Genomic DNA, 15,383 nt, shown 5'->3' with positions numbered 1-15,383 from the left:
CCTGAAAAGTAAACATTATAGTTAGCATGCTGGTTTTAGCATTTAGCTTAAATCACAGCTGCACCTACAGCTTATATGGACATATCAGAAGAGCTGGATACTGGACCGAATATGGTGCCCATTGAGGCCAATAAGGATTGCTCGGCTGGTGCATATACCAAAAAAAGTTTCTATCTTCCAGGTTGGCTTTTGTGTTGTGTGGTCCATATTAGAAAAAGTCATTATTGAGCTTGTTGGCAGTTCGAGGTGTCCTGTCAACAGTTTTATAGACACCTGTTTTCCAATGGTGGTCTATGGGGAAAATGCTTTTTAGGCTGCAGGGGGATTTGTGCTGCAATACCGTGAGTGACCACTGGGGGGAAATTGTCTGCAGGGCTGATAGATGGAGCCCTATCTAGCTGTAATAATACATCCATGCCACAGCCTCACAAGGGTGCTAGCATGGTTGTGGACTTAATACATATACTGTCAGCCAGTATTCAGTCATTTGTAGTGAAATAAAACAGAGACTAAGAGGGTTAAAGTGCCAACTTAAAGCTTTAATTTGTTAACATTGCCTATTAAAAAGTATGTTTCCTTTGCCCCACTTCCCTGGACGTTTTCATCATGATTTAGTAAAACAGTGAATCACAATGAGTATGCTTTTCTTACTCACTGATCAACAGAAAGACAACGTGAAGACAAACTGATCTAAATGAAGAAAAATATAAAACTGCATAAGCATTCACTCATTTACAATAAAGCACCTGAACGATTACTAGTGTTGCCGGCTGTTTGGAGTACTGGATTTAGACGTGATATGAGTATGACTGAGGTGAAATAAACTGCTGCTGATAACATGCTGTAGGGTACTATAATGAGGTGTTGTAGTAGTAGTAGTACACATGGAGCTTAGCAAACCCATTTCATACAGTGTCTCACTTGCATAACTACAAATCCAACAAGCCAATAACTGCACTTCAAGTAATCTCAATTATTCTATACATATTGCTAACATACAGTTTATAAAGCACACTTGTGGATCAACCACTGCATAAGGAATGAACCAAGTCCACATATAATGATTTACTGATACTAGAGCCCGACTGATATATTGGTCAGACTATATAACTTAAAAAATTATATAATTACATATTATATATTTAAGTGCATATCGGACGACATATACACCGATACCATCACTGTATGTGTATATGCTGTCTGATATGCGATTACATAAAGTTATACAGGCATCAGGCATTTATGTATATTTTATCCTTTTTTTTTACTACCTAATATCAGTATCAGTATCGGCCCCAAAAATCCAGTATCAGTCAGGCTCTAGTTGAGCTATACTAAATGTATAATTGGTATTCTAATGATTTATATTTCATCTTCTTGACTGCATTTATATGTATAAAAGTCATGCTAAGTCAATATAAATCTGTACAGTATATGTAGATGATCAATTAACAATAACATCACTGATATTGCAACATGGCAGTGATGAGAAGTCACAACATGGCTTGACGTTTTGTTAAATTAATGGAAAATTTAATGGGGAAATTTGAGAATATGGAATGAAAGTGAAAATGCTGATTGGACAAACAGTGTGTGTGTGTGTGTGTGTGTGTGTGTGTGTTTATTTGTTGCCACTGTATATGCTACTAAATAGCTTCTGAGGAAACATAATTGCAGTGCAGAAAATGTTTATTGTCTTTTGTGTTCATACAGATGTGGTTGCAGTGGTTGGTAAGCAGGTCTTTGACACTAGACTGGAGTTTATATGCTGCAACCTGCATCCCTGGTTGGTGGTGGGTCTAGGCCACAAAAACACTTTGGTTCACATTAAGGAAAGATCATGATTTTGGTTAAATATGGAAAAAGTCAACACACTGTGTCTCGGTTGATTGTCAGTATTTAAGACTAAAATATAAGTGCTGTAAAGTTACTTACAGTATAAATAACCTTAAAACATTAATCACACTTTAGCTGCCACTGACACTTTAGTTGTTGATATAATATCACATTTGAAAAAATCATTTGGGTGATGGGTCCTTGTTGTTAAAAAGTACATAGTATACAGAGTGGCATATAAATGCTCACTGTTACCTATGTATGACCTGTTTGATAAGCTGACTTTACATATCTGAAACAACACATGGTGCTAGTTTGGTATCATAAATATGTTTCATTCCATATTCCCAGACTTTCATTCCATATCCTTGAAGGCTATTGTAATGCTCCCACTTGGAAATGTTGAGTGTTACATCAGTGCCACAGTTGTAGCACCATGTATGGAAGAGTCACAGAGAAGTAGCTTGATAACGTGTGAACAGTTATTTTGTGAAATCCTCTGCGTAGCTCAGGCTTCTTCTTCCCCAGTGGCTCTCTGGGACCAGGAAGCCTTTCCTGATCACCGGCTCCACCACCAGCTCCAGGAGTGTGGGGGGGTCCGGCACCGCCAGCTCTGTTACCCTAAACAGATTTGAATACGCCAAGCCCACCAAAACCAGCTGACCTGGAGGGGTTCGTGGATCGGGTCCTCTCAGCCGTCGCCAGTACACTTTGAAGTGGCGTACGAGTTTGGTCGGGTATTCCCAGCGCAGGGTGGCGTTGAGGTGGAGGACCGGGGAGGAAGAGGTGCCGGAACCGCGTAGCCACACAATGTCATAAATGCACAAACCCTGAACCAGCTCGGGAGGTACCTGAAGACCGGCTACATCCAGGAACTTGTAGAGAGAGGGACAGAGGAGCAAATGTTGTATTACATTGATGAATATAAGTCGAAAATCCTGCAACAGCTGAAGTGCCAGTAGAAGCTGAAATAGCCATTAAAATTGAAGTGCTGGAAGACGTTGAAGCTTAAATATAAACACTGAATCAAATGAAAATTTAGTACAAGTTCAAGTCCTGAGAGGAGTTGGGGGGAAAAAACCTTTTTGTTGTTGTAAAAAGGTGAAAAACTGAGACCTGAAAGGATTTGAAGTGAAATTTGAAGTGTAAACACTGAAAGGAAACACTGACACAGTTTAAGCTGTAGTAGAAGTCAAGATAGAAATATTGAAATAATTTAAAGTAACTGTTAATAGTCCTGTCCTGGAAATGGAAGTGAAAACAACTGGAGCCAGTTGAAGTTTCATTCCATTGAAGAAATGAAAGCAGTTGAAATGTCAGTGCAGGAGTTCATTTTAACAGTATTATGAATAATAAACAGTGTGTTTATGTGTACTGCTGTACAGGAAAGGTCAACATGTCCCATTAGAGCAGGCATGTCCAAACTATTCCAGTAAGGTTCATGTGGCTGCAGGTTTTCATTCCAACCAAGCAGGAGCACACCAGGGTTTGACTCATTTAATCAACTGATCTCAGTCTTCAGACAGTTGATTGGTCGAATCATGTGTGCTCTTGATTGGTTGGAACAATAATCTGCAGGCACACAGCCCTTTATGGAATAGTTTACCTGTGTTAGAGGATCTTCTGTCACCCAATTCAACACATTTATCTACAGTGGCAGCTTTTATCAGAGTCGCTGTCTCACCATGATCTCTCCCACCCTGCAGGTGAAATGTGTGTCCTGGGGCTCTCCATCCCTCTGGATGCTGAAACAAACTTCTCTGAGAGCGCAGCCGCGAAGCTCGAACTGTGAACACCTGCACACAGCGACATGCGAAGAGGACAGAAAAACTTAAGTGATTACGACAACTCTGTAATGAAAGTCTGTGAACGTAGCTGTTAGGGTGCCTCACCTGACAGCCCAACCCTGTGGATTAAAGTCTCCACACAGCTGAGAGAACTGGCTCACCAGCTGATGACCCTCATCCAGAACCTCAGGAGACATGCTGGTAACTGCAGACACAAAATACACAAAAACAGTTAGCGCTTGACAACAACTGAGGTTAGATATTCCAAAAAATACATGGAAGAACAATTCTGTACTCTTAATCTAAACCTGTCTTATTTTGTTTTTGTGAGGCTACAAGTGTTTCAAGTCAGATTCATCAAACTCTCTTCAACTTGTTGTAAATTGCTCATTTCAACTTGATGAATACCGAATAATGATCATGTCCAAAATGCTGTATCAATCTACCTGTTCTACTCCATCTGATTAACTTCTTTGTGATTATACATAATAGTGCCCGACCGATACTGGATTATTGGGGCTGATAACCATGCCCATATTAAGGAATAAAAAAATTCCGATATTGATATATCGGACAATATTTTTATATATACAGAATAGGTACATAAACACACTGTCTTCCCCAAATGTGGTTACCAATGGAGACATGATATTTTAAAGTTTAAGAATACATTTAATTTTTATAAAATGGCATCAGTGCACTGAAACAGTAAACCTCACTAGGAGTTGAATATGAATATATTAAACTTGAATTAGGAAAAAGGATTAAATATACATAAAATGCTGCCTATATCAGCCAATAATATCGGATGACCGATATATCGGTAAGGCTCTATAACATGAGTTTTAGTATTACTCTTATAATGTTTGCCATGAAGTTGGGGGACTTGCAAGAGACAGATTTTTTAAAAAGAATGTCCAAAGATATCCAAACTTTTTTTCTGCTACTACGGGCCAAGCTGCAAAATCACTGGATCCTACACTTCCTATAATGCAACTTAATAATGCCTGTAATCGGACCCTCCCTGCCTGGTAAACGCTCAGGTCTTTACAACGCCATGTGTAAGATGGGTTTTCTGTTAAAAATGTGAAACCACAACCTCCATCCTGATGACATCACTATGACATCATGAGGGTTATTTCCTCAGACTTTAAAAAGCTCCCTCAGCCACTAAACACAGAGCCATAAAATCATGCCTCTTGCCCAACATTTAATTATAACTGGGTGATTTTTGCAGGGCTGCTCTGTGGGGGTTGTGGATGACGGATGAAATGTAAGAAACTCACGTTCGACATCCTGGGCTCCCATGTGTGTGCAGAGACTGGCGTCTGATGTCTTGAGCTCCAGGGACACGGTGATCCCAGCAGAAGGTTTATAGATGAGGCTCACCAGGGTCTTGTGTGGAAGAGGTACATGGAGGGAGAAGATCCTGAGAGATACACAAAGAACCTGTTGCAGATCACACGCTAGCTTTCTTCAGCAGGTGAAACTGAAGTAATTGTGAGCAGGAAAACATACATACTTGGCAGACACTGAAGCTGTGTGAGAAGCAGGGATGAGGCCTTCCAGCAGCAGTGAGCAGCCTCCATTCCAGGCGTCCTCAGGGCAGCCACGGCCCCTCAGCCAGCCCCCACCCTCCAGCTCCTCATGGTAGTACAGAGGCTGGATCTCCTGGGCCGCCAGGTTGAACCAGCTCCTATTGACCTCACGCTGTGTACACACAAAACAACAAAATATGTTGACATTTGAACACATCCAAAGCATCACATATTAAACATTAAAAAGCTTCACCAGCTTTTAATATAACCCTAACAACAACCAGTAGGCTTGTAGCAGATGATTTAAAAGGTCTGACAGGAAGACTTATATCCACTTACATCCAACTAGTGTGTCACAGAGGTACTGGACCATGTAGAGCTTTGTATACTAGAAGTAACATTTTATTATCAGCTGGAATCTAAATCAGAGATGTGAGGAGTGATTCTTTTTTAGTAAAAAACTGGATTAATAGTAATTGAAGTTTACCCCAGAAGCTGGACACACAAAAGCACACTACAGCTCAGATCTTGTGCGTGTTATGTAAATAAAGATCTATTCAAAAAATGAATATACCTTTTGGTTTGCCACTGTTTCTAAAGGATATGAAGAAAACACAGATATATGATTATTTACTTTATTTATTTACATGTGTATTTGAGTTGCATTCATTTAAAGTGACCACACTGAACTAAACTAAACATAATAAAATCTGACTGAGCAAGCTTTTGCTAATGCACTGGTCTGTTTTTTTGTTTTTTTTAACTTTATCAAAAGATGGTGCTTAATGTTGGCATAAAACAGAGTGCATTTCATGACACATTCTGACTGGTTTGTAGACGTGGGTTGTAGCAGCTGTCACTAATGGTCCAACATTTCAGACACGGTCAGAATTTTCATTCAAACAGTTGGTCGCCAAAGCTGAAATCAGCTGTGATATAATAACGCTGCTGAGGACTGATGGCCAAATATTTACCCTCGCTTTTCTTACAGTTATCAATGTTTAACAAAATTTCACATTGTAGAAGTTCAACTGAAGTTGGTCAGTTGCTGTGTGCTGACTATCTTAGGTAGTCCTAGCTAGCTATGGATTCTGGGTTATTTAGGTCTGCAGCACTCAAGCAGTAAGCAGTTTGGTATTTTAGTCATCCGTGTGGTATTCTGGGGGCGAGCGCAGCACACACAGTGCACTGGTGATTCATTCAGATGAAGCTGTGTGAAAGCAAGATTGGGATTTTTTGGTGGAAACTGGGATTTGGAATTGTGTCACTCCTCTGATAATTTGGTGATTTTATCAACAACACCAAACTAGATACTTGGAATAAAAGCACAGCCACAACAGAACAACGTTTAAAATGTAATGTAATTCAGTACCTGTCCTCTCCAGTAGACAGCCTTCCCAAAGCCCTGGCAGAAGGAGGAAATGAAGGGGAGCGGTGATGTTGGTCGATGGACGTACAGGTAGTCTGACAGAAGACGCCAGAACCTGCAGACCAGAGAGTTTCAAAAACATCTCAGTCTAAATCTATCAATCGATTTATTTACCAACACACACTGCCTTTTTCCGTTTCCTAAGCCAATGGTTATGTGTGTATTTAAGTCAGTGTTGTGTTGAACCTACTTGTCCTGATTCTTGCGGAATTCTCTCTTATCATCGTGGGTCTCGTACACCCAGCCTGGAGCAAAGATGGCAGCAGAGAAGTTGTGTTTTCGGATGACTTCTAGTGCCTGCAGAGAAGCAACACAAGGAGATGGATGTTGTCAATGATATGCTGCATTATGGATGGATGGATGGATGGATGGATGGATGGATGGATGGATGGATAATTTCATGGCAATTATTTAAGATTCATTCTCTTGGCACCATGAAGGTCTCTAAAAAAAAATCATGGCAAGAGTAGTTGTAGAGATACCGGCTAAAATCTAAAGGTTAGCTCAGATTCAAGGTTTGGTTAGTTTACCCAAGTTCTTCAACCAGGTTGTTAAAACAGTAGCCTGACATGAAAATAAGTTTTAGTTTCAAGTCTAGATGAATAAAGAGAACAGTCTGTAGCTCAGGGGTTAGGTCAACCATGACCTTTGTTGCACCTTGTTTCCTCTCATCTTGCCAAACACCCAAAAATGACTTGAACCTGGACGTTTATAGTCTAAGTTGAGTACCAGCATTTAATTTGTTGGTATACTAGCAGCGTTTGGTGATTCTAACATATTCTTGCCATCATTTTCCATTTATTTCAGTATGCTATGAAACCTGCTTGAGTTAGGTCTGGTAAAGTAAGGTAAGGTTGACCTTTATAGCTGAAGTTGTGTTAGTTTGTATAGAAATCAGGGATAGCCATCACTGAGAACATCATGTTTTGGAATGATGGGTAATCATGGCTTTGTGTTCTCCACCAGAATAGTGTTCTTGTGTGTAGAAACAGCTTTTACACCATAATGCAGAGAGAGAGAGAATTTATAGAAAATGTAGGAGCCATGTATGTTTATTATTGGCATGCCATATTATTTTGTTTAGCTCCATCTTGCATTATTATTTTGGACACTGGGTGGCGGTCATTAGATGTACACGGTTGTACATGTAGTGTAAAGTGTAGGTGACAGGAAGCACAGGAGGGGGGAGCACACTTAGTTCTCCGCAGACCAGGAATAGAGCAACACATTATAGCTTGTAGAACTGGAAACAAACTGGTATGTTTGTCTCTTTGTACAAGAACCTCAATAAATAACAAACTGCAACCACGACTAGAAAATCTGCTATTTTGGGTCTGCATGAGATCACTCCAAACATACCTGTGTATTAATGACATCTGGAAATTGTCCAGTTGGAAATGGAAAGCTGAACAATTGCCATTACAGAAATCTAACTGGACTGTTAAATTAATAGGGGTGTCACGATTCTCCAAATCCTCGATTCGGTTTTATTTCGATTTTAAGGTCACGATTCGATTCGATTCGATTCTCAATCCCTTTTTTTTGGGGTCCTTTTAGCACAGATGCCATTTTTAGAGTAATCATGAGTGATATAATCTCCATCAGTTGTTTGTAATGTACCACACTAAGGCCCTACTGTCAAAATTAAATAATTTATTAGCAATATAATGTAACAATTACTTGTTTCAGCAGTCAATTGGAAACTTACTGTAAACAAAAGAATCATCTAGTGACCCTTTAGTAACTGCAGTGTGCACTCTTCATATTAGATGATATTCAAGTTCACAACAAAACAAAAACTAAATTAAATCATCATTAATGTCCATAGCCATCCCTGAACAATTAAGTGTGTTAACCGTCCTAACATTGTCCTAACTGTATCCTAACAGTAGCATCTCTGGTGCTACAAATACCCCTACAGCGCTGGTTATTGCTTTAGTGCAGACAACCTGCAGAAAGTCATTTCAGGGAGGTCCATTCCGAGGGTGGGGGGTTACACTAGGTGTCTGTTCGGGGGCGGGGGGTGCGATCGGTCTAATAAGCGGCAACACAGAGTTATAAGGACGCTTCGCTCTCACACGCGCTGCATTTATAGTCACACAAACACATACACACACGCGCTGTCACTCTCTAGTGCGCGCTCTTGCTCGTTCACTCCAGATTCTGGGAGAATACGTCTCATTTGCGGGCGTCATGGAGACGCTATCAATATGCGGTAGTCTCCCTGATTCAGGGAGATTGGATTACATACTATCTCCCGGAATCTGCAGCGAGCGAGCAAGAGTGTGCACTAGAGAGTATCTGTGCGCACGTGTGTGTTTGTGCAATGCAGCGCGTGTGAGAGCACAGCGTCCTGATAGCTCTGTGTTGCTGCTTATTAGACCAACCCCCCCCCCCCCCCCCCCCCACCGGACCGACAACCAGTTCGAGTTTGGTTGATGTGTGTCCTCTATCAGCGGTTACCATGGTGTTTTTTTTACCGGCTGCAGGTTCAGGTTAAAGGATGTAATGTCTCGCTGCATTTCAGCACGTCTGTTTTTTTCCCCCCTCTTGACTCGCCTGCTGGATGTGACTTTGGGGGCGTGGCTACAGCCTCGATTCCTCCTTTGATTTCGAAGGTCGAGATCGTGACATCATTTCGATCGATATTCGATTTACAATCGAGATCGTGACATCCCTATAAATTAATGAATCAAAAGTGATATCTTGTGAATTTTTTCAAATACTACAAAATGTATAGAGTTTGGTTGGTGCCTGATCAAAAACCTCTTTGGTGGCAGAGAATTCAAAACTCTTGGATACAGCTGTATCTATACATTTAGCAAGAACAGTGACATAAAGCATACGTGAAATGTATGACGCTGAGTAAATGTAGACCATAGATAAATCTGAGGGGTTACAGACAAACACAAGGTTCTTCATATTCATTAACAGACACATATTATCTCCATTGCGTACCTTATTTGTATCAAACATTCCTCCCACCACCTGGCCTCGGGCGAACACGTCCACCCCAACGTAGATATCAGCCTGGCGGTCTTGGATCTCACTGTAGTCCCTCATCAACTCCAGGTTCTTCTCCGTCCAGTTGTAGTTGGTGAAGAAGCCATCACAAGCATCGAAAAACATCCTGTTATGGAGAGGTGTTTGATAGCCCTGCTGTTAATGAACGGACTAAATTCTCAAAATCAGGCATCTAGGATACTTTTCTTCCATTGTCTACCTGTTGGACTGGTTTAGTTCATTCTGCCATCTTAACTGCCCGTTCTGGATCACGCTGTCGTACCACAGGACCAGGCTGCCAGGGACTCGCTCGTGCATCTGGTCTGTCAGATAGCGCAGGAACAAAGGCGTGTTCTTCACTGCTCCCACCTGGAAGCAAAGGGAAACACACATCATCTGTCTATTCACAGGATATTACGTACCACCGTCTGCTGTTACGTCATGTGTTCTATTTGAGTGAATTTTATTGTTGTTGAGCATTATGGAAGGAAAATTATAAGTCATATTAACACTTACTGAAGTTAAAAATCAAACCAATTATTTTCAACACTATAACACGATATGGACAAAATCATCGATCACGATATTTTGGACCAAATACCTCGATATCGATATTGCAACAATATCGTAGGGATGACTGTTGGTGCTTCAACAAAGTATTTAAACACTGATTTTTGATAAATAATCATTGGTAATGTGGATATAATGACCAAGTGGGTAAAAGCAAATAATGGAACAGCTAGAACAATCTGGTAAGTTCAGAAAATTACATCACCTTTACTGTAATGCAGCCTTTAAGAGCAGAAAAAGCCATATCACAATATTACGATATCCAAAAATATGAGACGATATCTAGTCTCATATCAAAATATTTGGATTAATATCATATATATTGCCCTGTGCAAGTGGAAATCAATGTGAATGGATTAAAAAATAGGCTTGTTCATCATTGCACGTTTGGACACCAAGACAGCCTTGTTAAACTCAGCCCCTTCCTGCCCTCTGTGATCGCCTATACTGTTGTAATGCACCCAATATATACCACTATATAGTCATTCTCTTTAACACATTTTTCTGTGTCTTATATATATGAAATTTGATGATGGCTTATAAATACTAAGCTCCGCAGTCATAACAATCTGCAGAGCTGCAGGAATGCATACAAATACGAGTACATGACATTCACAATGAGTAATACAAGTCAAGTACAGCCAGAAAATATCTATGACAGGAACACAAAACAGGAAGCAGCATTTATAGGTATGCATGTTTGCACTGTGTAAACACAGATGTGGGAACATGCTGTAGCGTTGTGGCTGTACTTGAATATGATGACATCTTGTTGGTTCTAACTTTCTCTGTAATGACTCATTTCAAGTGTAAGTATACCAGATCTCACTGCACAGCTGTTTTCAGGTTACTTATATGCTGTTTTAACAGATAAGTTAAACTCTGTTAAATTAACAGGAATTGTGATGTTTTGGAGTAATGCATACAGTTCTTGAAGCCTGGAGTATGAACGGATTTGACTCCTAAGGATGTGTGCACAAGTGAGGGGCTGAAAACTGGTACATTTTGATGTTGGTTTATCTATCAACATCTGCAACATATACCAAGAACCTGATGAAAAATGATGAAATACTTTCTTAAAAGTAAATCTAAGCACATGTTTAGAATGTCTAAGCATGTAAATGTAAGCAGTGAAGGTCTGTGTACTCACACTGAGGGAGTTCTCTATGTTAATGAGCCAGCCGTCAAAGCCGTAGCAGTTGCTGATCTGGACGAGCTTATCGGCCACTGCTCGGTATGACTCCTCATCTTTCAGGAAGGCCTCGCACGCAACGCCTCCGTCTGTCCACTCCGTGATGAACGTCCCTGGAAAGCAGGCCAATCACAGCATGACATGTCATATGTCAGAGAAGACACAAGCACAGGAAGCCTCATTGAGACGGCTGAATTTTTTCAAACCATGGGTTTTGGCTCACCGAGAACTGTGACTCCATGTTTATGTGCAGCGTTGGTCCACACAGCAGGAGGAATAGTCACCATGTTGTGAGTGAAGTAGTTGAAAATATCTATGTACTGCCAGTGGTAGAAGGCATATGGAAATTCTGCATGTGTCCCCTGCACAAACCTGAACAACAGAAGAAAGCATGATATGATGTTACAGAACATGGATGTGAACACAGGTACAAGATCAAGACAGACAGTAAGAAGACTACGTTTCTCTTTTTAGAGCACGCCATGTAAAAAAAAAAAAACTTTTCTCTGACTTGGTGTACAGCTCTGATCACTAGCTGTGCTCCTATTTATTTTCACAGGGTACCAAAATATTAAAACATAAATATTATGTGGTGGAAATAACTCATGGGTTTTAATGAACACTATTTGACTATTACGCATCATTTAGCCATTTCCAGTTAGGCCTGATGTGATTGCCAAATTATCTGTTTGCTTGTCCAAAATGTATAAAGGTGTGTACTCCACACTTAGACACAGAGCTGAGAGGCTCGCTGTTCACTTGTTTATTCACAGTTTATTAATACTGGTGCAGTGCCTGTTTGGAATGGGCCGGTCTCTTAATACTTAAAGAGAACAGTGCCTGTCCCCTAAAAGACTCACATGCAGACTATCAGTAGGCTCTAAAAGCTTCACATGTAGACTATCAGTAGACTCTACAAGCTTCACATGCAGACTATCACTAGACTCTAAAAGCTTCACATGCAGACTATCAGTAGACTCTACAATTTTCCGATGTTACCCGATCAGATGAAAGGCAGGATTATGTCTTGAACATACATCCTACGTCCCTAACTCTTTCATTCTCTATGGTAGTTCCTATTACTATGGATGTAATCCTCCCTGCAACCACAATGTGGGTTGTATTTACAGAGAGGAATTTGTTGACTCAACAGGCAGAAGAAGAAACAAAGCAATGTTGTTGATGAGATATTTTTATATATTTCTTGAGAACTGCTCATTCAAACAACTTCACACTGGACACTGCACTTCCTTGAGTCCTCAGCAATACACTAGCCAAGTGTGAAGTCAATAAGATGAACAGCTTTCAAGGTACGCAAAAGACACAAATACATACAGACATACCTTCATTTTATAGTTCAGATTAAACGTGCAATACAAACACCAAGTGTGAAGTGGATCGGATGAACGGTTCTTGAGTTATGCGAGGACATACATACAGACAGTGGACACCATTGTCTTTGTACTCCTTGTTTAACACTACATATACTTCCATACCTGTCATCCAGGTAGCCGCCCATCATATCATGAGACACCAAGGTCCGACGTGGACTACTGGCCAGAGAAGGCTCCCGAGGCGCCAGAGGGAAAACTGCCACGTTAAAGGGATTTGCATCGCTTCGTCTCCATGACAACAGCTCGTCCAAAGTCTGAAGACCAGAGCTGATGGGCTCAGTAGTGTCAACATCATAAAGTTTGACTGGGGAGGCAGAGGAAATTAAAGATAGTTGGTGTTCACCAGACAGCTGTGCACAACAGATGTGTGCTGTTGATGCAACACTGAACCACTGGTGATAAAGCCACTAACCTGGCAGAGGTGAGGGTTCGTACTTGATAATTTCATGGATGCTGCCTGAATCCATGGGTTGATCCAAACAAGACTCCAACCTGGTGAAAGAACAACATACATGTGAGCAGTAAAACACTTTTCCTCATTTGTTTTTTATGAGTCCGTATTTTTACTCTACACCTTTCACTGAACCTATTCACTAAAACAACATACTTCAATTTGAACCCATAAATAATACTAAATAAATAATAATAATTCATGTTCAATTAAGATGTGAAATGTATGTGACATTTACCAACAGTCATATTGCTTTACATCCCATAGAACACAAATTATAACATAACATCAAATCCATTCATCTGTACATTGGTACACATTTTTCCATTTAGCAAGTTTTCCATATCTCTCCAAAATAAATTTAAATGGAGACAGTAAAAAAAAAAATAGACCATATTTAGTTTATAAGACTTCTTCAGACAGTTTGTTTTAGTTTGTTATTAATACAATAATTATTTAGCATGCAACAAGCCTTTTTTCCACAGTAGGTCACTCATGAATGAGAGAGGACAGAAAGAATTTTGTTTAGGAAGTGAAACACAGTCACACAATTATAATGCATCTGTGGAGAAGCTTTGTCAAGCCTGAGAAAATAACCATGATGATATCATAGGAATGTCAGCTTAGGCTTGGAGACTTCATATTCATAACAGAAGAGACCATGTGTTACGAACTGGAGGTGTGATTATTATTTTAAGATGGGGATAATAACCAGAGTAGGTGTCTAATGAAAAATTGTTATTGTGTTGCCAAAGGCTGCATTAGTACCCGCATGGGCCCCTGGGCACTGAAGCTCATGTCCCCCACACAACTTTTATTTTATTCTAATCTCAAACTCAACTTTATGGAGCTGCAATATTAAATGACTACTGCTCCTCTTTGAGTAAATGAGATGTTGAAATGTCTGACACAAATTTCATATATTAAATATTAAAATAACCTTTATGAACAGTTCATACTCAATGATAATAACAACTTTTAGGTTGGCAGGTTGTGAAAAGTCCTTCTTACTTACCTCTGCTTTACGTGGCAACACTATTGATAATGATTCAAAGTGTAACAACACATACACATAGAGCTATTCGTTTTAAATGTAAAGTAACAGTAGGTTAACTCACTAATAGCTACCAATGAAAGTGACTGAGGTTGGTTAATATTGTCAAAACTGCTACTGAAAGTTGTAGCTCAAGCAGTTAGTAAGAGTTAAAATGTGTTGGAAGTCATTGAAAAGTAGAAAGATTTACCGGCTGCTTTCACTTTTGTCCCTTTTCACGGCGACTTCCTCGTTATCCTCTCCGTCCTCTCCTTTCCTTCTCAGGGAACGCTTGTTTACATCCACGGACGGCTCCATTGCATTACGTTTGACAGAGAAAGCATGGAAGCATTCACAAGCTGTGTGAGGAACAAGGATATAGAGTAGTGAGACACAAATGTCAAGCTGCTGCTGCTGCTGAACTGGAGCAGCAGGAGGTACGGTTTGCTCTCTCTCGCGAGATTAGTGCGATAACACTCTAATCCTAATCGCCCCCGCGAGATTTCCTCGCTCCGGTTGATCCTATACATATTAGCATTTAGCAATTTGCAGCTAGGATTTCCGGGCAAATTCTCCACAATGAAAGCACTATGTCGATAAATGACAATATATACAACCAGCAAAATCCTATTATTAAACAGACAATGTAAAAACACTCATATACACTTCCTATTTTGCATGTTTGTACCTTACATTATTAAAATAAATTGCTAGAATAGACTAAAGTTGAGTTTTTAGCCTATTAAATAGCAGTTAGCTCTATTTAGTGACTTTGTTTATGTTTAATGTTTGTTATAAAGACATTTGTGCAGTTTAGCGTTAATGAGAGGATGGACTGAAGCCAGCTGGACAAAGAAGACAGTCTTTTGTTATTGTGCAAGACCAGAGCAATTCAGGAGGAGGAGATTAGTCCCCAGCAAGTGACCAAAGGAGCATTAAGGCACAGTACTGTTAGCCTAATAGTACTGTCACTCATAAACAACAGTGCTGTGTGTTGATCAAGCTGACAATTAATCAGTGAGGTCTGTGATTAAGGTTTTAATGTAGGCCTACTGTATGTAAATGTTGTATTTAGATCACGTCATAGACATACACAGGTTATTACGTGTGTCAGTGAACTACATTTAAAAGGTCTTGTAAGAATAAACTA

At 40.1% G+C, this 15,383-nt stretch overlaps 1 protein-coding gene across 1 annotated transcript; it reads right to left on the bottom strand.

The window, feature by feature from the left end:
- Nucleotides 1-1,546: 1,546 nt before the first annotated feature.
- engase (endo-beta-N-acetylglucosaminidase) lies at nucleotides 1,547-14,644 on the bottom strand. Its single transcript, XM_062438953.1, has 14 exons — nucleotides 14,445-14,644; nucleotides 13,162-13,241; nucleotides 12,852-13,053; nucleotides 11,579-11,727; nucleotides 11,314-11,468; nucleotides 9,814-9,962; nucleotides 9,549-9,720; nucleotides 6,781-6,887; nucleotides 6,534-6,645; nucleotides 5,146-5,333; nucleotides 4,910-5,052; nucleotides 3,729-3,828; nucleotides 3,521-3,632; nucleotides 1,547-2,711 (listed from the first exon to the last, which is right to left on the bottom strand). The coding sequence occupies exons 1-14, from the start codon at nucleotides 14,549-14,551 to the stop codon at nucleotides 2,319-2,321; spliced, it is 2,169 nt and encodes a 722-aa protein (XP_062294937.1). The 5' UTR covers nucleotides 14,552-14,644; the 3' UTR covers nucleotides 1,547-2,318.
- Between the last annotated feature and the right edge of the window lie 739 nt (nucleotides 14,645-15,383).

This window comes from Scomber scombrus, chromosome 18 (genome assembly GCF_963691925.1).
Source record: "Scomber scombrus chromosome 18, fScoSco1.1, whole genome shotgun sequence".
Lineage (NCBI taxonomy): Eukaryota > Metazoa > Chordata > Actinopteri > Scombriformes > Scombridae > Scomber > Scomber scombrus.
The sequence above is the reverse complement of the archived record's forward strand: the minus strand, read 5'-3'. Positions and strand labels throughout refer to the sequence as shown.

What these genes read in the sequence shown, in the direction of transcription:
- engase (XM_062438953.1), bottom strand. Translation starts at nt 14,551, where the DNA reads ATGGAGCCGTCCGTGGATGTAAACAAGCGTTCCCTGAGAAGGAAAGGA. An exon ending in GACAAAAGTGAAAGCAGCCG is followed by an intron (nt 13,242 to 14,444) that starts GTAAATCTTTCT and finishes TTCTTTCACCAG; the next exon opens with GTTGGAGTCTTGTTTGGATC. An exon ending in CGAACCCTCACCTCTGCCAG is followed by an intron (nt 13,054 to 13,161) that starts GTTAGTGGCTTT and finishes CTGCCTCCCCAG; the next exon opens with TCAAACTTTATGATGTTGAC.